Genomic DNA, 20,174 nt, shown 5'->3' with positions numbered 1-20,174 from the left:
GGAGGCTTTTCTCTGAGCGTTTACCCATTTTGTACAAAACTTCATCCACATGTCCCGATATAATCAAACCATGGACAAACATCATCGTGGTTCATATACACAGAAATGGGAAGCCGTCTGTGCGACTCTTAAGACGGTTAACGGTTAAAATGGCAGCACGTATTGCTGCCATGGTGACCCATAAAGCAGTGAAAATGACCGAGCCATATCCCCTCAGCCCCTTGCCTCCTTACCAATGCCCGGGTCAGTTCACCACTACCCAGGGATGTGTCTGCAGGCTGGCGTTCTGCGTTCTGCTCATCTATGCACACTGAAAACATAGGGGTCATTACCGGGTTGCCGGTAACACGCCTGTAATACCTGCGGGTTACCGGCAAACCCATTTTACCATTACCAATGCCAGATATCTCAGTATCACCGGGATATTACAGGTGCCCGCATGGGTTTTCCGCAATCACCGGCACCGGTACTACCGGTGTCGGTGATTGTGGCAATTATTTGCTGGTAGGGCCCTTAACTCGCAGCAGATTAGGCCTGTCGGTATTCACTGCCCCTACCGGCAAACTCAGAGTGTTCCAGTACGGTAAAAATGCCAGAGCCGGTATTAGCCAGCATTTGTTCCGGCATTTTTACCGGACCTGCACACTTATAATGAGCCCCATTTCGGCAGTGGCACGTCTCTCTTATTTCTTGATCAACCGAAAGCCTCAGCAGGGGCCCCGGGACTTCAATTCACTGTGGCAAAAACCTCCGAGTTCTGAAGGGAGGCCCTGGCTGGAGGGTTCTTCCAAGTTGCCCCTCCAAGCCCACCAAGGAAAGGATTACAAAGCAGAAAACAGCTAAACTGTTTTCCTTGGTCCCTCCCTGTGGCAGGACATTTTTTTAATTGATGCATGGAGGAACATGAGGAGTATTGTACCCTCGGGAGGAGGAGGTTGGTCCTAAATAAAGGAATAGAGCTAGAAGAAGGATTCCTAGAATGGAGGCTGCTTACCTCACAATTACTGGGGCAGCGAAGAGAGGTGAGGGGGTAATGGCCATCACAACATATTTCCCCCATTGTTCCTATTTCTAACCACCATCCGTAGGGTGAGCTTCGTACAGTATTGGCAAATTGAGCCTCCTAATGCAGTAACTTCCAATGTGGATGCTTGTTGCTGCTGTGTTTCCCTCTGTGTTTATCTGTGCTTCTCACGTGGCCACACACGTTGGTCTCTTAGACTTGAAAGCCTTTTTGTAAAGAAAGGATGTGTTAACGTGAGCTCTGAGCTGGCGCGCGTCATCTGGCCCCGAGCCTGTCCTTCTCAACGCAGGCTGCGTGCAGGCGCAGGCTTTGCTTCCATCACGTGTTCGCAGTGGTGGCCCAGACCCGCTCCACCGCCATTGTTAGTGTGTTCAGGTTTACGCAGGGAGCCTGCATCTGAATACACTTCACAGAAAGCATCTCCCCACGTGACCTCGATCCTTTGTCTTCTTCTGTGCTGTTCATACGTTTGAGGAGACAGTAAAAAAAAAAATTAAAAAAAAAGCCTGTGTCTGTAAGAACTCTTCCCCGGCTGCACCCCTGCCATAATCCGCGTGTGCTTCCTTCCAGATTACATGCTGAGTTCATAATCCTATTTCCGCCCTTTGTAATCCGTTACCCTGTTGTGATTGTGAAGGCCCTTTTCAGAGCTGCTCCCCTCCAGCCGCCGCATTGCAATGGCGTGTTTGTGATGAAGCTGCCTGCCGTTTGAATTGTACTAATGCCTTCTTCCTTCTGTGGTGCATTTCTGATTGTCCTTCGCAGTGTGTACTCCTTGCCTGAAGCCTCTGCTCTCAGTGTGGTAAGAATGTACGTACCATTCTCCGGCCATTCTTTTTACCTGTCGTAGCCACTGCAAGCGTTCTGCTTTTGTCTACTTTGCTGATAGACGCCCCCTCTAAGAGTCGACCTAGTATGCTGTTAATCCTGACTTTTCTAGTAAATTCTGAAGCAAAATACTCATTTTTACGATAAAAATGAGTAAAGACAGATGTGTCGATTGTGCCCTTGAAATGGATTATATTTGCCAGTAGCAAAGAAAAAACATTTTGAAAAAACAGAAGAAGGACACCACCAAGGCAACCAGCCAACCAATTATATTACATTGAAATGAACAGTACCATTTCTTTGATGATGTTGCTATACAGTTGCAAATGCTTGAATGAACACAGAAAGAAAGAAATCCTGTAGGCAGCGTTGAACTTGATAAGCAACGTCATATTCGCCAGGACAGCCATTAATGTGCTCAGAAATTAGAGCATGCGTTCTACTGCAGATGGTGAGGGATAGATAGGGTGTGTGTTGCTAAAGCGGTCAAATCTGCACTTCTAGCCCTCGTTTCGAGTTTGGTAGTATCCCGCCGGTAATATGGCGGGGTGCCACCAAAACGGAATTAGCATTCCCGCTGCCTAATATCCTGTTATTACCGGGACATTACAGGAAGCGAGAATGTCAGTAACTCCCCATTCCAGGGAGTCGCATGGGACTCCATGGAGGGGATTGCCACAATTATTGGCACCGGTAGTACCGGTGCCGGCAGTTGTGGCATTGTTTTGCCTGTGGGGGCCTGATCTACCAGCAGGTCAGTCATGGAGGTAAATCCGTGGCCCATCCAGCAAACTTGTGTCTCCCCCATCCGGTTGAATATGCCGGTGCCGGCATTACCAGCAATTTTTACAGCATTTTTGCCAGACCGGGAACCATGTAATGACTCTGTGTTTTTAAGAAAGTTAAGATTTTCCTTGGAAAATGACAATTTTATGGAAATATAGTGATGCTGCAATTTTGCAAGTTAAAGCAAGTGATCCGACTGAGAAACATGCCAAATTGGTGTGCAAAAAACCCTAAGAAAAAAACTTAAAACTTGCCATGTACCCGCACAAGCACTTGCTGAAGGCTAGTAACCGGGCAATACTGAAAAGAGCTTGGAGAAGGTGCATTTCTTTATTGTTTTGTTTACAAAATTCATTAATAATTCAAATATGTTTCTTAAATGTAGTCATTATCTGTGCTGGTTAGAGCTGCTGACATTAGGCCGCAAACTCCTCCACACCAGAGGGCGGGGGGATATCAGATCACACACTTTATAACACTGAAATGAACTAAAAGTGAGTGTCCGTTAATACAAACACATTCTGCCTCGTCACGAGTTTGGCGGTAACCCTTAAATGCGGTGGTAACGCTATTACAGCCTCATTTAAGCGTCTGCCAAATCACAGGTCCGGCAGGATTTACCCCCAGCTCTGAACTGGGGGCAAATCTGCTGCGATTTTGCAGATTTTCAGCGCTATTACCGCCGCGCTAATACAGCCGGCGGTAGTAGCACCGAAAATTCCCCATTGGGCCCAGTGGGAAATGGGGAATTCCCGAATGGGCTCAATGTGGAATGGGGACTTACCCTTCCGCCAAACCCGTGATCCAGCATTAATAGTGCCGGGGATTTAGTGGTAACGCTAATAGCCCCAGCGGTAATACTGCCGGGGATACCGCTCAATTGAGTAGCATAATAAATGAGCACATGCTGAACTCCAAGGTGTCAGTGCCGAACCATCAATGGAGATACATGGTCACCCAGACAGAAGCGCCTAGACTCGCATTTTGGAGCTATATTCTCCGGGGCACATGTGTGAAAAAGTGGCATTGTGTATTTCAAAGAATGTTAGGGGAAAGAAAACAAGATTTATACATCTAGGATTATTTCTCCCAAGAATTTGACAACAGTAAAACACGTGTTGAGGAAAAGCACAACGGAAGAAATGCTTATGACAAACAATTACATATTTTCACCAGCCGTAATTCTGGCCCCTTTGAACAACAGAGCATTGCACAACATGAAATGCGATGTGAGCGCAAGAGGGCACACAATGGGTTTCATCGACTATCATATATGTTCCTCAGGTCCAGGGGTATCTGAAAGAATATGGAAGGGGCTACTTCCGGAAGGTACAACACTTGACCTACTTATGCACACTGTCTAAACAAATGAGTTGGCCACATCCAGAGCTTGAAGGGGCGGGCATAATAGGCAGTCATTAGTATAGAGATGAAGGACGGCAAGGATAGTCACCTGGATACCATAACATGTAGGAAGCGGAAAGACAATATAAACGGGGCGTCAGAGTTAAAGTCCTTAACGTTCTGTTGTCATGTGCCTGTCCAAGAAAGAGAGAGGAAAGGTGTGAAAACTTGTGGGGCACTCTCAGAAAAAACACAGCTAGAGGTTAGACTGGGGGAAAACAGTAGCAATAATAGGAGTGGTAAGTAATTCTCAAATGGAGACACACGAGATAGCTGGAGGTAAGTAGTGTGTGTTGTAGGGAGGTATAGACATGAAAGCAGCGTGGGCCAACACTACACATCCCTTAAAGCTTTGGAGTGTAACACATGTCTCCGTGTGTGCCACCATCTAAGCAATCCCTTATGCTATAGCTAGAAAAAGCCAGCAACAGTGTCAGACCATGGGGGTTATACTGAGGTAGGGTGCATTATCCTTGCACATTAGCCATAATACAGGGCTCGCTAGGAGGGATTTGAAGGGAGCAAGAGGGTGGGACATCCAAATGCAATGTAGTTTAATGACCCATGTGTATTTAAGCATGGGCAGGAGACAGCGGTGCCACCATGTGCACCAACAGATAGAGGATCCTTTATCCTGGAGGTAAGACCTGCACTGTCAGGAGAGAGGTGTCACTGCGTTTACCACCAGGGAGATGACCCATTATCATGTAGCTAAGGCCTGCATTGGCAGGACAGTGTGTCAGAGTGTGTGCCACCCGGGAGATTATCCTTTATCCTACAGATAAGGCCTGCATTGGCAGGAGATCGGTGTCACTGTGTTAACCACCAGGGAGATGACCCTTTAACCTGTAGATAAGGCCTGCCTTGGCAGGACAGTGGTGTCAGAGTGTGTGCCACCCGGGAGATTATCCTTTATCCTACAGATAAGGCCTGCATTGGCAGGAGAGCAGTGTCATCATGTGCACCACCAGGGAGGTGTTACATTACCATGTAGCTAAGGCCTGCATTGGCAGGAGAGCGGCGTCACTGTGGTAACCACCAGGGAGATGATCTTTTATTCTGTAGGTAAGGCCTGCATTAGCAGGAGAGAGGTGTCACTGTGTTAACCACCAGGGAGATGATCTTTTAACCTGTAGATAAGGCCTGCATTGACAGGAGAGCGGTGTCACTGTGTGTACCACCAGGGAGATGATACTATATCCTGCACATAAGGCCTGCATTGGCAGGAGAGCGGCGTCACTGCGTTAACCACCAGGGAGATGATCTTTTATCCTGTAGATAAGGCCTGCATTAGCAGGAGAGAGGTGTCACTGTGTTAACCACCAGGGAGATGATCTTTTACCCTGTAGCTAATTCCTTTATTGGCAGGAGAACGGTGTCACAGTGTGTGCCACCAGGGAGATGGTCCTTTGTCCTGTAGATAATTCCTGCATTGGCAGGAGATCGGTGTCACTGTGTTAACCACCAGGGAGATGATCTTTTATCCTGTAGATGAGGCCTGCATTGGCAGGAGAGCAGTGTCATCATGAGCATCACCAGAGAGATGATACATTATCATGTAGCTAAGGCCTGCATTGGCAGGACAGCAATGTCACCTTGTGTTTCACCAGGAAGAGGACCCTTTCTCCTGCAAATAAGGACTGCATTGGCAGGCGAGCAGTGACAAAGTGTGTTCCACCAAGAAGATGGTGCTTTATCCTGTAGCTAAGGCCTGCATTGGCAGGACAGCGGTGTCACCTTGTGTTCTACCAGGGAGATGACCCATTATCTTGTAGCTAATGACCACATTGGCAGGTGAGCAGTGTCAAAGTGTGTTCCACCAAGAAGATGACCCATTATCCTGTAGCCAATGCCTACATTAACAGAAGAGTGGTGTCACTGTGTTTACCACCAGGTAGATGAGCCGTTATCCTGTAGCTAATGCCTGCATTGGCAGGAGATCGGTGTCACCGTGTTTACCACCAGGGAGATGACCCTTTAACCTGTAGCTAATACCTGCATTGTCAGGACAGCAATGCCACCTTGTGTTTCAACAGGAAGAGGACCCTTCCTCCTGTACCTAAGGACTGCATTGGCAGGACAGCAATGTCACCTTGTGTTCCACCGGGGAGATGACCCGTTATCCTGTAGCTAATACCTGCATTGGCAGAAGATCAGTGTCACCGTGTTTACGACCAGGGAGATGACCCTTTAACCTGTAGATAAGGCCTGCATTGACAGGAGAGCGGTGTCGCTGTGTGTACCACCAGGGAGATGATACTATATCCTGCACATAAGGCCTGCATTGGCAGGAGAGCGGCGTCACTGTGTTAACCACCAGGGAGATGATCTTTTATTCTGTAGATAAGGCCTGCATTAGAAGGAGAGAGGTGTCACTGTGTTAACCACCAGGGAGATGATCTTTTACCCTGTAGCTAATTCCTGTATTGGCAGGAGATCGGTGTCACTGTGTTAACCACCAGGGAGATGACCCTTTAACCTGTAGATAAGGCCTGCCTTGGCAGGACAGTGGTGTCAGAGTGTGTGCCACCCGGGAGATTATCCTTTATCCTACAGATAAGGCCTGCATTGGCAGGAGAGCAGTGTCATCATGTGCATCACCAGGGAGATGATACATTATCATGTAGCTAAGGCCTGCATTGGCAGGACAGCAATGTCACCTTGTGTTTCACCAGGAAGAGGACCCTTTCTCCTGCACATAAGGACTGCATTGGCAGGCGAGCAGTGACAAAGTGTGTTCCACCAAGAAGATGGCGCTTTATCCTGTAGCTAAGGCCTGCATTGGTAGGTGAGCAGTGTCAAAGTGTGTTCCACCGAGAAGATGACCCATTATCCTGTAGCCAATGCCTACATTAACAGAAGAGTGGCGTCACTGTGTTTACCACCAGGTAGATGACCCGTTATCCTGTAGCCAATGCCTGCATTGGCAGGAGATCGGTGTCACTGTGTTTACCACCAGGGAGATGACCCTTTAACCTGTATATAAGGCCTGCATTGACAGGAGAGCGGTGTCACTGTGTGTACCACCAGGGAGATGAGCCTATATCCTGCACATAAGGCCTGCATTGGCAGGAGAGCAGTGTCATTGTGTGCACCACCAGGAAGATGATCCTTTATCCTGTAGATAATGCCTGCATTAGCAGGAGAGCAGTGTCACTGTGTTAAACACCAGGGAGATGACCCTTTAACCTGTAGCTAATGCCTGCATTGACAGGAGAGCGGTGTCACTGTGTGTACTACCAGGGAGATGACCCTATATCCTGCACATAAGGCCTGCATTGGCAGGAGACCAGTGTCACCGTGTTTACCACCAGGGAGATGACTCTTTAACCTGTAGCTAATGCCTGCATTGACAGGAGAGCAGTGTCATTGTGTGCATCACCAGGGAGATGATCCTTTATCCTGTAGCTAAGACCTGCATTAGCAGGAAAGCGGTGTCACTGTGTTAAACACCAGGGAGATGATCTTTTATCCTGTAGATAAGGCCTGCATTAGCAGGAGAGCGGTGTCACTGTGTTAAACAGCAGGGAGATGATCTTTTATCCTGTAGATAAGGCCTGCATTAGCAGGAGAGCGGTGTCACTGTGTTAAACACCAGGGAGATGATCTTTTATCCTGTAGATAAGGCCTGCGTTAGCAGGAGAGTGGTGTCAATATGTTAAACACCAGGGAGATTAACGTTTATCCTGTAGATAAGGCCTACATTGACGGGAGAACAGTGTCACTGTGTGTACCACCAGGGAGATGACCCTATATCCTGCACATAAGGCCTGCATTGGCAGGAGATCAGTGTCACCGTGTTTAGCACCAGGGAGATGACCCTTTAACCTGTAGCTATTGCCTGCATTGACAGAAGAGCAGTGTCATTGTGTGCACCACCAGGGAGATGATCCTTTATCCTGTAGCTAAGACCTGCATTAGCAGGAAAGCAGTGTCACTGTGTTAAACACCAGGGAGATTAACTTTTAACCTGTAGCTAATGCTTGCATTCACAGGAGAGCAGTGTCACTGTGTTAAACACCAGGGAGATGATCTTTTATCCTGTAGATAAGGCCTGCATTAGCAGGAGAGCAGTGTCACTGTGTTAAACACCAGGGAGATTAACTTTTAACCTGTAGCTAATGCTTGCATTCACAGGAGAGCAGTGTCACTGTGTTAAACACCAGGGAGATGATCTTTTATCCTGTAGATAAGGCCTGTATTAGCAGGAGAGCGGTGTCACTGTGTTAAACACCAGGGAGATTGACTTTCATCGTGTAGATAAGGCCTGCATTGACGGGAGAACAGTGTCACTGTGTTTTCCACCAGGGAGATGGCAGTTTGGCCCTTATTCACAGAGCATTTTCCAATAGGGTTTTTCCATTATAAAATGCTTCTGTAAATTAGGCCTTAATCCTATAGCTAAGGCCTGCATTGGCAGGAGATCAGTGTCTCTGTGTGTACCACCAGGGAGATGACCCTTTATCCTGTAGCTAAGGCCTGCATTGAAGGTGGTTTCACTTTGTGTACCACAAGGGAGACAATCCTTTAATCGGAGCTAAGGCCTGTACTGGTAAGAGAGAGGTGTCGCTAGAAAACTAATAAGACTAGAGGGTATTTTTTTTTTACCTCACCAAACAGTCCCTCTCGTTTAATAACTTTTAATACTCAAAATGTGTTTGGTTGGTCGTGTATCATTTTTGGTATGCAGTTGATCAGCAGAATTTTGGATATACCTCTTTTTAATTAAACGAGCTAACATTTTGTTATGTATTTCAGCTCTATACAGTCGTCCATGAATTAGTTATCACTACACATTCTTCAAAATTACGGAAATATCTTTAATTAGTTATTCTACAACCCATGTATACATGACTGCGCATCATTTCATTACCATGTTTCTGGGATTACATGAATTGTTGCTTCGTATTGCATTAAGAATCCATTTTATCTCAACACCCGTGCTTTACCCCACGTCTAGTTTCTGTAGGCTGAGAGGCCAAACCCTTACTATCTAATCTGATCTGCACTGATGTTTCCTCGTACAGACCCTGTATGGCCAATAATAGTGGGCATCCACACGCCTCAATATTTTCTAAAGCTTTACTCCATTAACAGTTTCGAAGGCTGCCCGGAAGTCTATCATGGCCACACATAGATTGGGCTGTCCCCTTATCTGTGCCTTCCTCGTGAGCAAGTCCATCAACCATAGACAATGGGTAGTGCCCGGGTCCGGTCTAAACCCCATTTAGAACTTACCCAGCACTTCCAAGGAGTGGGCTCATTTTTCTAGCTCATCCAGTAACAGGGAGGCAAACATGTTTCCTGATATATCAAGCATCTGGCAAGCAGTCTATAATTTTCTGGCAAGGATCTTCTGCCATGCTTGTATATTGGAACCTAAATATCGGTCAAGTGGCACAGCCAGTAGAGCGCTCACTTTGACATCTGTGCAGAGCCTTCTGACGCAGGTTCGAATCCTGGCAGGGCCAAACTCAGCCTTTCATCCTTCCGAGGTCGATAAATGAGCACCACACACCATGGGTAATAATAAGCAGTGCTCAGATACCTGAGGGTTCGTAGCACTACATAAATGCAAAATTATTATTATTTATTATATACTTATGGGAATGCGCCCCTCCTCACAGGCCTTAGAGAACAAGTTAAATAGCAGCCTAGCCCAAAAATCAGGGGCACCGTTGACAATCACATTCGATGGCAGTGCGCTTGACTCCTTCAGCCTTGCAATTTTGACTGTGATAGCTTTTATATTAAAGGTTATATGAAACCTAGCATTAGGAAGTCGGTGGGGGGCTACAACTTCATGACCTTGGAACACTTCCTTTAAGTGGAGGGGCCATTCATGTTCACCTATTCCGCACACCACCGAGTTTCTTGTGTACTGTTGAATGACCTCAACAGCTTCCACATCTTGCGGGTATCTTTAATGTTTACCACAGCGATCAAATACTGCCACTGTGCGTTTCTTTCCGAGGTGAAGCATGATTTTACCCACCTTCTATACCTATTCTTTGCTAGTTGGACGGCATGCTGAACGTCTTTAAGTGAGTGGCACGCATTATTAATTACGCGCAATTCACTTCACAGATCGCTTTTTGCATCCTGTATCGCTAAATCAAAATGATGTCTTTTTTAGGCTGATCTAAATACACAGAAGAACCCTTTTGAATGGCTAACCTAGACATATGCTTGTAGTTCCTCAATGCCATTGGCTGTTATAATAAGAATTCAGCGTTTTCAAAATGGAAATCATTTGCTGCTTGGATGCTTCTAGTAGACCAGGCTAGTCGGTTACCGCCGTGTTAATAACTAAATCCCCCACCTGGTTCTCTATGCTGCCATTTGCACCATAGTTCATTAGCAGAGTGAGCATTGAGTGTTCACTAAAGACGTTCTCTATAGACTCAAGTGGCATCATTCGAGTAGGGTCGATAAGGGATACCGGGCACCGTTAAGGAGACCAGTGCCGGTAATCCCTTACTGCCCTACTACGAGGTCCCTTAGCGGGTCCCTCCTTTAACGCCTGGTCTGACCAGGCGTTATGGACGGGACCCGTTAAGGGATTTCAGAGCTAATAACAGTACGGCAAATAGCTACTTCCCAATTCCCATTGAGCGCTATGGAGGCTCAAATGGGAATGGGGAATGGATTTTTCAATAGGGACTTACCGGTCCCGCAAAGGTCGGACTACACTGGTAAGTCCCCATTGAACCAGGTCAGAGTCGGTACCGGTATGGGAGGTAGTCATGGCGCAAATAGCGCCATGACTACCACCGTACTTGGAATGAGGCCCAAGTTGTCTAATGTCCAGCAAGGCAGGCTTATTGCAGAACCAATAGTCCAAGGTCGATGCCCTTGAACCATTCTTCCTGGCGTTTCTACCAGGTGTCTCCTCTAACCCACCCATTCAGCAAATAGCAGTCCCATTCAGACAGCATCTCCATCCATATGTTGCCCATCAAAGAATCTTCGGACTTATTCAAATTGGACGTGCTATATACATAATCCGTTTCAGTTACCATATGGTGGAAGCAGCAGCGGGCATTAAAATCACCACCCAAAATGACAATTTCCTGTTCACAGGAACTTTCTAATTCTGAAATTAGCTCCATAGCTGCCTCCATAATGCATTCTGTCGTCAGCAAATCAGGAGTGTCATAAACATTATTAACATTTAACCTCTTAAGATGGTCCAAGTGACTAATTCTTTTGCCGGGATGGATGGATTTTCAACAGCGACTGTTAGCTTTCCTGCCCTCCAAATATTTTTTACCCCGAACACCAGGCCCCCAAACGGCCCGACCTCTAGTGCCTTTTTTTGCTAACATTTGTAAAATCTGGTATCCATCCAGCCTGAGTTCGGAAGGTAGCCAATATTCCTGCAAAAGAAAAATATCTTTTTCCAGTAATAGTTTTAAAGACACTCCTTTATCTAAGATGTCCGAGAATCCATGTGTTTTCCATGAACAAATATACAATAATCAATGCCCAAGGAGGCGAGGGCAAGTGGTATTCTGCATAAGCCAGAATAGGATCCCCATAATGTTATCCTGAAGGGTATGGTTATGGTTTTCTCTCTCTGTGGCTTTGTTCTTACGGTTGAAAGAATCCCATACAGCCTTCATGTTTGTAGCATTTTTCTCATTTACAGGCACAGTTTCGTCTTTGGCATCCAATTAAAATCCAAGTTCTAAATATCTATTCTTATATGATCTTATCAAGGTTGCTGTTTCACTTGTAAAGCAATGAACTCTACTAGATCGCTATAGGGAGTTCTTGATAGGTTGAAAGAACATGAAGTCACTGGAATCCAAGATCCGTTAACATTTGTGCATGTTTTTCCTGTGAAAAAAGGAGCAATCTGGAGCTGCTTGATTTTTGTTGGCATTGAATGAAGTGACTTCCCAACTCTCCAGAGAAGGAGACCCCACATTGTGTCTTATGTGGTCGAGGATCTCCTTCACACATTTCTCATGAAGCTCCAGGGCAACAAAAGATCCCAGGATAAAGGCTATATGGATGAGGGTGCATTAGAGAAGTCCCTAAATGAATGCTTGTAGACATTAGGCGCTGGGCGAAGGATACTGTAATTGCACCGAGCCAATCAAAAGCAAGTGAATCTTGCACCAGAGACTTCAGCCCTGTGTTTTGACATTGCATTATGGGCAGACAAAGAATTTAGAATGCAGGCAATGCTTGGTATCCTCATACCTAATCTCTCATAGTGACAGCATCTTTGGAACCTCTTCTGGGGTAGGGGGCTGGAAGATACAGTAGGGAAAGGAAGACTGTCTCTTCCCTCTATTCACAATGGCTTTTCATGACCCTTTTATTTTTCATCATAACATCCATTTTGACTCACAAATCACATACAAATGAGTAACCAGAATGAGCTTTTCATATGGTGACTGATGCCTCCAAGCACAAAAGCAATGAATAGGCACAGGTGCTTGCTTTCAATGTGTGGTGTAGGGTAGTCGGTGAAGCCCTTCTGCGCACGCCCCTCAGGGTTCAAGGATCCAGACAGAGAGAGACCAAGGTACTCCAAGACTGATGAACTCATTCCACACAATAAAAAAAGTCCCAAACACCATAGGGACCAAGAGTAATAGGAGACACCAGAGGACAGAAACGAAGACCTACACGCGAGATTTAACAGGATCTGTTCTCTCCACACAAGAGGCAGTCTGCACTCTAATTTCAAAAACATTAGCAGGTTGTTCTTGATACGGCAAACACAGGGGCCCCTGAAGATTGCAGAATGCGCAAAGCACATTTTCGACTCTTAAGTAACCCGAGACAACTTGTGCCCTAAAATGATCGAGACCACATTATTGCTGCAAAATATGGAGAACTTGATATGTCTCTTAAATAATTGAGACAGTTGGGGGCTGATAACCCTAAATCATTGAGACCACATCCCTGCAGAAAAATATTGTGCATCTGATATAATGGGCAGTGGAAATAATTAATGACAACGAGAGGTTAAACAACATTTGAATACACAAATTGAAGATGCTACACCAGCATATTTACCATCTAGCACAAATAGACGTTCCAAAAAAGTGATGCTGGAACTAAGTTTAGATAGACCAATGACAAAAATTGATAAGCGTGTTCAATAATAGATAATTGAATTTCAACCTTTGGAAAACGTGTTGCCCCTTTGGTTCCTTCAATTTCCGAAATTCACAAAGCAGCACTGCAACACACTTTTTGCAGTTTCCCAAACAAAATATACTCAGAAACTTCTAGGAACCTCAAGAAAGCCACATTTTGCCCAAAAGATTTTCATTCCTATATAATATACAAAAGCACTTTATTGCGGCCCATTGACTTCTCCCCTCTTAGGAGTCATGACTGTACCAACTCTTCACAAATCAAAAGTAATGAGTATTATTTATTGCGTAGCAACAGACTGAGGAGGGATAAAAAAATAGCAAAATAGAAATGTGACAACTTCCTAAAGGAGCAGAGTGGCCATGTCTTGTAGGGCTGCCCAACTCCAGGCCTCGAGGGCTGGAATCCTGGCAGGTTTTCAGAATATCCTTCATTAATATTCATGAAATAAATTGTATACAACAATTTAAAATGTATGAAAATGTATTCTCATGAATATTAATGAGCGAAATTCTGAAAACCCGTCAGGATTCCGGCCCTTGAGACCTGGAGTTGGATAACCCGCTAAACCAACATGATCTCTGAGAGTTGGTGGTATTTATAGGACCCAAAGGGTTTCTCTAAAAATCGCACTGGGTATGTTAGAGTAGACCAGCTGGGTGCCTATCTCTGGGCACGGATGCGTCAAGATCATGCACCAATTCAGATAAGGACCAGAGACACGTTGCATCTCAATTTAGCTATGCTTATTAGGAAAAGCCAGTTCATTGTTTTCACTTGTCATGCAATCTTGCTTCTCACAGATGACTTTAGATTTACTTAACACCCTCTGAACAACCTCTAGGCGTCTGTCCAAAGGGGAAATGAGTATAATAATTGAATGCTATTCATCAAATCACCAGAGAGGTCTCCAGGAAGGACCAATGGTCCTTGCCATCCGTGGGCAGCTTTGTTATCTATTAGCGCACACACACGATAAAAGTAGGTGAAGTAATGGAGCCGATAGAAAGAGAGACTAGATTGAGTCCTGCTTGCTCTGTGCTTCTCACAGCTTTAAAGTCTCCTGTGCTTGCTCAGTGTGTGTAAGATATCCAGCCATGTGCTCAGACCATAGACTTGCCAGACATGGAAGTGCTCTCCTTTGACCTTCTATGGTGCGCTCAGCTGTAGACCTAGGTTAAGTAATGAGGTGGTGCTTAGTGGGTAGAATCTCAGATTGGGCAGTTTACTGTGGACTCTCTTGTCTTTCTCCCAGACACAGCAGACTGCCCACTTCCTTCTGTGGAAATGACAAGAGGAACCTCACGTGCTACAACTACGGCAACTGTACTGAGATCAAGAACGAGCTGCGCTGCATTTGCTTGCCAGGCTTCATGGGAGAACGGTGAGCTTCTGACCCACTTTTCCAACTTTGGCTTTTACCACATTATTGCTCAAACGGTTTCTTTGTATCGAGACACTGGTATTTACAGGGTCAAATACATCTCTGGTTATTCAGTAGTTGTCATTTGTGTTTATCCTCACTTTCAACTTTGCATTGTTTGCTTTCCTCTATAATCTTTCTATTAGTTTAGGTGTTGTGTTACTATGCTTTTGTACTGCAGCAAACCACTTCAAAGTGCAGAATCCTTGTCCATAGCCTATTGTGCCCCCGCCAGGGGTCACACAACGTCAGTCTGCTTGGAAGGATAGCATGAACAAGGGTGAAGTATGAGAGAAGGGGAAAGCAGAAAAGGAGTTTCTAGGTAAGGCTGGAACTAGACAGGACTAAAGTATTGTATTAGTATAAATGAGGGTTGGCCTATTATGCAAGATGGCCACCAGATAAGTAATGCTTTTCGCTGTTTCAAAACATGGCAAGGCAATCCATTCATTATCTGTTTGAAACCTAGTCATCCGACCTTAATGTTTTTCCCTTTCTTAGTCCATTAAAGGTGTTGTGCGACTTTTGTTCGGATATATATTTATTTTATTTGGTATTTTGCATGCAAAATCACTTAAGCTATATCCGTTTGGGCAAACTCGTGATGCACTGAGCTTTTGCAGAGTTGGCACATAGCTGACTTTAGGGGTTTGGGTTTTCAGGTGCCAGCGGTTCATGGAACTTTCATGCCTGTTTCTGCCTGTCTGTTTGTTGACTGTCGTTTTTCTGTTTTCTTTGGGGACAGAGACCGCTGTACTGGGGGTGGTCATGCAGGGACCAGAGAGTGGGGGAGAATTGTGGCGGGGGTGTGGGCTTGGATGGGAGTGTGGTGAAGCTCTGTTGAACGACACACTTTTTCTGGCTCCTTGAGCTGGGAGGCGGGCAGGGTGAGTTTGTGTTTGCAGCTGCCCCAGCGTGTTTACCTGGGCATTTGTGAGAGGGGGACCCAGGTCGGTGGCACTATCAGTTTAAAGTTGCACCTATGCTTGTCACCATTTTTTTTTAATAAAAGATCCCCTTTCCTTGTTTTCAGCATTCATTTGAAATGCTCCTTATTCCCGAAATCAAGGAGTCCATAAACAATTAGAACTCCCTGACGCATGAACATATCTATCTGCTGAATAAAACGTGCAATTGTGCATGCATTACACTGTTTCAGGCCTAAGTGATGCAGGCATGCACTGTGGGGAATACACAGAATGAGGGGCTTTGGAATCTAAGGACCCTTCCCCAGTGAGCCCTGCTTGTCAGAAAAAAGGGGCCATTATCACACTCCATTTCACACCAGTGTTTCCCCACCCCAATAATGAAAGATAAGACATCAAAGAAACAGACTTGAAGAATGACCTGAGGCCTGTGAAGCCCAGCTATGGCTCTTACCATGAAGGTACTTCGAAGTACTGTTTAGAGCCAACCTGCAGAATATGTTAAAAAAAAAACATTTTGTTAGGTTTTCAAGGAAGCAGACTTCTGTGTTTACACTTCACAACACCCCTTTCCACTTTTTTGGGGGATGAGGATGCTGTACCACAGAGCAGTTTAAGTGCCAGCACCGAGGGGTGGGGCAATGGGATGGCAGGTGCAGTGTGGCAACTGCTTTAGGAGGAGAGGAGGCAGAGTCTGCTTGAACAGGGGTTGCAGCGCTAGAGAAACACCCTACAGAGGGCCAGCAACTGCACAGGCTGTGTCCCCATTTTGGTGCCACGCCGTATTTAAGCGCTCCAGAGGAGTGAGAGGCTGCATGAACTGGGTGCACAGCCCTGGAGACACAGCTTGCAGAGTCCAATGGCCACACATGCCCTGCCCACATCCCCACCCTCGCACCAGCGCTATGCGGCTCTGCCACACTCTGCTGCTAGACACGTACCGATGCCAGGTCCCTGGACACGGTAACAGGTTAACTGTCAGTTTGTCCAGAGTGGTAGGAGCGTGCACCTTTGTGGGGAGCTGTGGTGGGAGTTCCTGTTATGTGCTTTGGCTTTTTAAATCATTCCTGCGTCTTCGACCTTGGTTCATCCTGCATCCAGCTGCTCAGTTCTTTACTTGACCATAGTGATAAGAGCTCTCAATGTTTCTGGATTTGTGTTTGTTCGTTCTGGTTGTTGGACGATTGGACAGTCCATTATTTGGTTATGGGGCTGGTGGATATGAATATATTTTTTCGCGGCAGTGCTACTAAGTTCTTTCCAGTTTTGGTATTGTTCAGGTTGCAAAGTGAGGGGATAGTGTGCCGGGTGCTGTCATGTAGGGGTCTGGGGGGGTCGCAGCTGGAAAGAATGTATTTAGACATTTGGATCAGTGGAACAGCAAAAGGGATGTGGGCTCTCGTGGGTGCCTGACAGGACAAGGTGGGACGCAGTTTGGGTGTTTAGTAGCGGATCCGCACCCAGAGACTGTGACAGGGGCATCATTGTTTGGTTCAGTGGGTTTGTACCCACCTGCTGACTGTGGAAAGGCCCTGGGGGTTGCTTTTTCCAAACTTTGGTATAGTTGGAGAGGGGAGGTGGGTGTGTAGTGCAGTGGGGAGCACATGATTGGGCCAGCAAGCAGTTGGATTGGGGAGGGGATGTGCAAATTGTGTGTTGTTTGTTCTGGTATGTGCTGGTGGTGTGGGCAGAGGGTTTCGGGGACTGTGGACAGTGGGGAATTATTGGCTTCCCCGAGGCAACATGTATGGGTGAGATTGGGGAGTCAAGGACAGGTATTGGTGGGCTTCGTGGACTGATTGCTCGTGAACGAGTTATGTTTTCGAGACTTGGGGTCCTGGTGTGAGTGGAAGCTCTGTGGAGGATGTGTGGTGAGACAGCAGATTCAGTGCGGGATTCCTGGATGTGGACTGGTAGGGGGGTTCCTATGTTCACTGCCGGATAGACACCAGGGTGTTGGGAGCACAGCGCTGATCGACTGTGATACAAAGGCACTTTCCTTGTTTTCTGTGGTCCTCCTTATCGGGTTCAGATGCAATCACAAGCATTCCTTTTCCCTACTACATTACTGCCTCCCAAGGTCTGTTGCTCTTCAACACGCTTTACCATCATCTTCTCCATTCTTCTTTTTAGTCTGTACACCTCGGGACTTGACAGACACTCTAGTCTAAAACTACTATGGTGGTGATTCGTACAGTACAAAAGACTATTATCATAGCATAATGTATCTTTACAGAGAGGCAGCAGAGAAAAAGATGTGTTGACCTAATATATGTGATGGGGTTCCGAGGCAGTTTTGGAGCATCGAGTGGTTTCGGGTGCCTGAGGGGCTGGAGAGTGTACTTGGGCAGTACTGGTAGAGATATATGCTTCAAACACTTGCTCTGCCTCTTTATCGTAGCACAGGTACATTCCTGAATAACAAACAGAATTATAGGTGGGTGACTATCAACTAAGGTTCTGGGTCACAGATGTTCTGAGTCTATCACGTGACTCAGATCCCATGGTGCAATATTGCATGTTAGTTGATAGTCATCCATGTATATTTTATGTTGTATGCAGATTTACTTTAAACAAATTATTGCTGCTTGCTAGCACTTTGGGTGGGCTGATAGTGAGCCGACTGAAAATGAAGATCCTTTTCTCAAATGGGGCGTTGTTTCCTGGTATGGAGCGTGGGCTGACTAACTAAGGTAGACAGGGTTTGGCCTGTGTTCACTTTATGGCGCATCTCATTCGAGTGCCGGAGGGAGTGGTTTGAGGAGGGACATGACCCAGAGTCTGCTGGGTGGAGCGGTGTTGTTGCTGCATAGAGAGGAGTCATTGGAGTGTTTGTGCAATAAGAGCATGGCTGCACTGGTAGGATTGTAGGGGAATCTGTGACATCACTGCAGAGTATTATGGGTTTCATAATTCTGTGTGGTTTTTGTTTGTGATATGTGTCCCCCCCCACACAATTGTTAATTCTTCTTTTATATCCATAGACTAAGGTCTTGCAGCACCCTAGCAGGGTCACAAAATGCCAGCCCTCGGGCAAAGTCTGGTGCCATAAAACCACTATGGTGGTGATGGATACAGTGTAAACATAACATATAGCCACTGAATCCCATTACAGCAACATTATTGCATATAGGTTCACTGAAAGACACACACACACACACACACACACACACACACACACACCCACCCACCCACCCACCCACCCACACACACACACACACACACACACACACCCACACACTCTCTCTCTCTCTCTCTCTTTCTCTCTCTCTCTCTCTCTTTCTATTATTCACTGGAGTGGCATCAAGCTGGCAAATAATATTTCTCTTTGCAATCCTCGCTTTCCTTAGGCCCAAGGAAAGAGAAGGTTCCTGGGTCCCCTGCACAGGAAGCTACTGCACGTTTGATAGGTCAGCTGTCACAGTGGACAACTATTGCTAAGCTCAATGCAGTTCCTTAATACTTTGGGGCAATACCACGCTACCACGCTTTGCAGTAGTCCTATCAGTGGGATAGACCAGTGACAGGCCTACTGCCCACCAATAATCTGCTCTTAAGAGAGCAGTGGCAGCAGGTCTGTCACTGTGACAGTTCTTCAATCAACTCTATTAGAAATATTTGCCGTGGGGGGAAGCAGGGCTAACAGAAGCTGATGGATTTGGGGGAGGGTGACATTCTATTTTGGTTTGAGGGAGGGGACTAATGAGGGTAGTGTATTTCTTTTGGAAATGGGGAGGAAACCGATGGGTGACTTGTCACAACATCAGGTATTTATTGAATTTCTTTGATGGGGTCTTCCAGAAAGGTGGAGAGGGTCACAGGCATTCAAGCATTTATCCCAACATGCAGTGCATGGGCACCCCTAAGACTTCCCTGTAAACCACCTGCAGTACTGGTAAATAGGGGAGCTTGGAAAGGTTTCCATGGGTACATACGAAACATAGAACACATCAACAAGTGGGCGCTTTCCACATTGGGATCTCAAGTGACATCATAGACTATTCTGTGAGTCACCATCAGCACTGCATGCCTTCTCCAACTGTCACTGATCATCTTAAACATAATGCAGATTAAGGCAGTTCTCTATGACTCAGATTCCACACAGACAAATCTCTTCCTGGGCAATAGAAAAGATACTTCTGGTGGGTATAAAAGAGGGTTTTTTCCACATGGGGGACTTGAGTGACATCATACACAACATCCCATCAGTTGGTAACACTTGTGTAAAGGATCCTCGTTGATTCTCACACATTTACAATTCTTTGTGAGATGCATAATTGTAGGCCGTATTTGTCCTTTTCACAAATACCGATGATGGGAATTTCTTTTTAAGGTGAGAAATCCAGGGCCTGTATTTCACAGGTAATAACAAAGCCACAGTTTGTATCCTTTGTGTGGGCATTGCATAAGCTTATGACAGTCTCTTCTATAATATGGGGAAGTACTCATGCCATGATATGCTAAGGCCCTCTCATTTATCAGGAATGGCATGCTCTGGTCGAGATATTGTCATCAAAATCCTGAGTACCCCCACAGATGCCAGGATTTGCCATCAAACGATTATTTATTGACAATATTGCCTGGTATTGCCATTGCAAGACAAAGTACTTGCACCAAAGTTAGTTATTACCAGTAAAAGCCCTGGTACTCACAGCATTGATAG

At 45.9% G+C, this 20,174-nt stretch overlaps 1 protein-coding gene across 5 annotated transcripts in view; it reads left to right on the top strand.

The window, feature by feature from the left end:
* The window catches only part of CRB1 (crumbs cell polarity complex component 1), a 1,156,197-nt gene that overhangs the window by 959,679 nt on the left and 176,344 nt on the right, over nt 1-20,174 (top strand). For 3 of the 5 annotated variants that reach the window (XM_069641514.1, XM_069641513.1, XM_069641518.1), the window contains exons 10-11: nt 1,790-1,834; nt 14,418-14,546. In XM_069641514.1, the coding sequence (XP_069497615.1) occupies nt 1,790-1,834; nt 14,418-14,546 (174 nt within the window). The remainder of the gene's footprint in view (nt 1-1,789; nt 1,835-14,417; nt 14,547-20,174) is intronic. The other 2 variants (XM_069641517.1, XM_069641515.1) reach the window with 1 other exon arrangement.

This window comes from Ambystoma mexicanum, chromosome 1q, assembly GCF_040938575.1.
Source record: "Ambystoma mexicanum isolate Mex_15411 chromosome 1q, UKY_AmexF1_1, whole genome shotgun sequence".
NCBI lineage: Eukaryota > Metazoa > Chordata > Amphibia > Caudata > Ambystomatidae > Ambystoma > Ambystoma mexicanum.
Note: the sequence above shows the minus strand (reverse complement) of the source record. Positions and strands in the feature narration are given on the sequence as shown.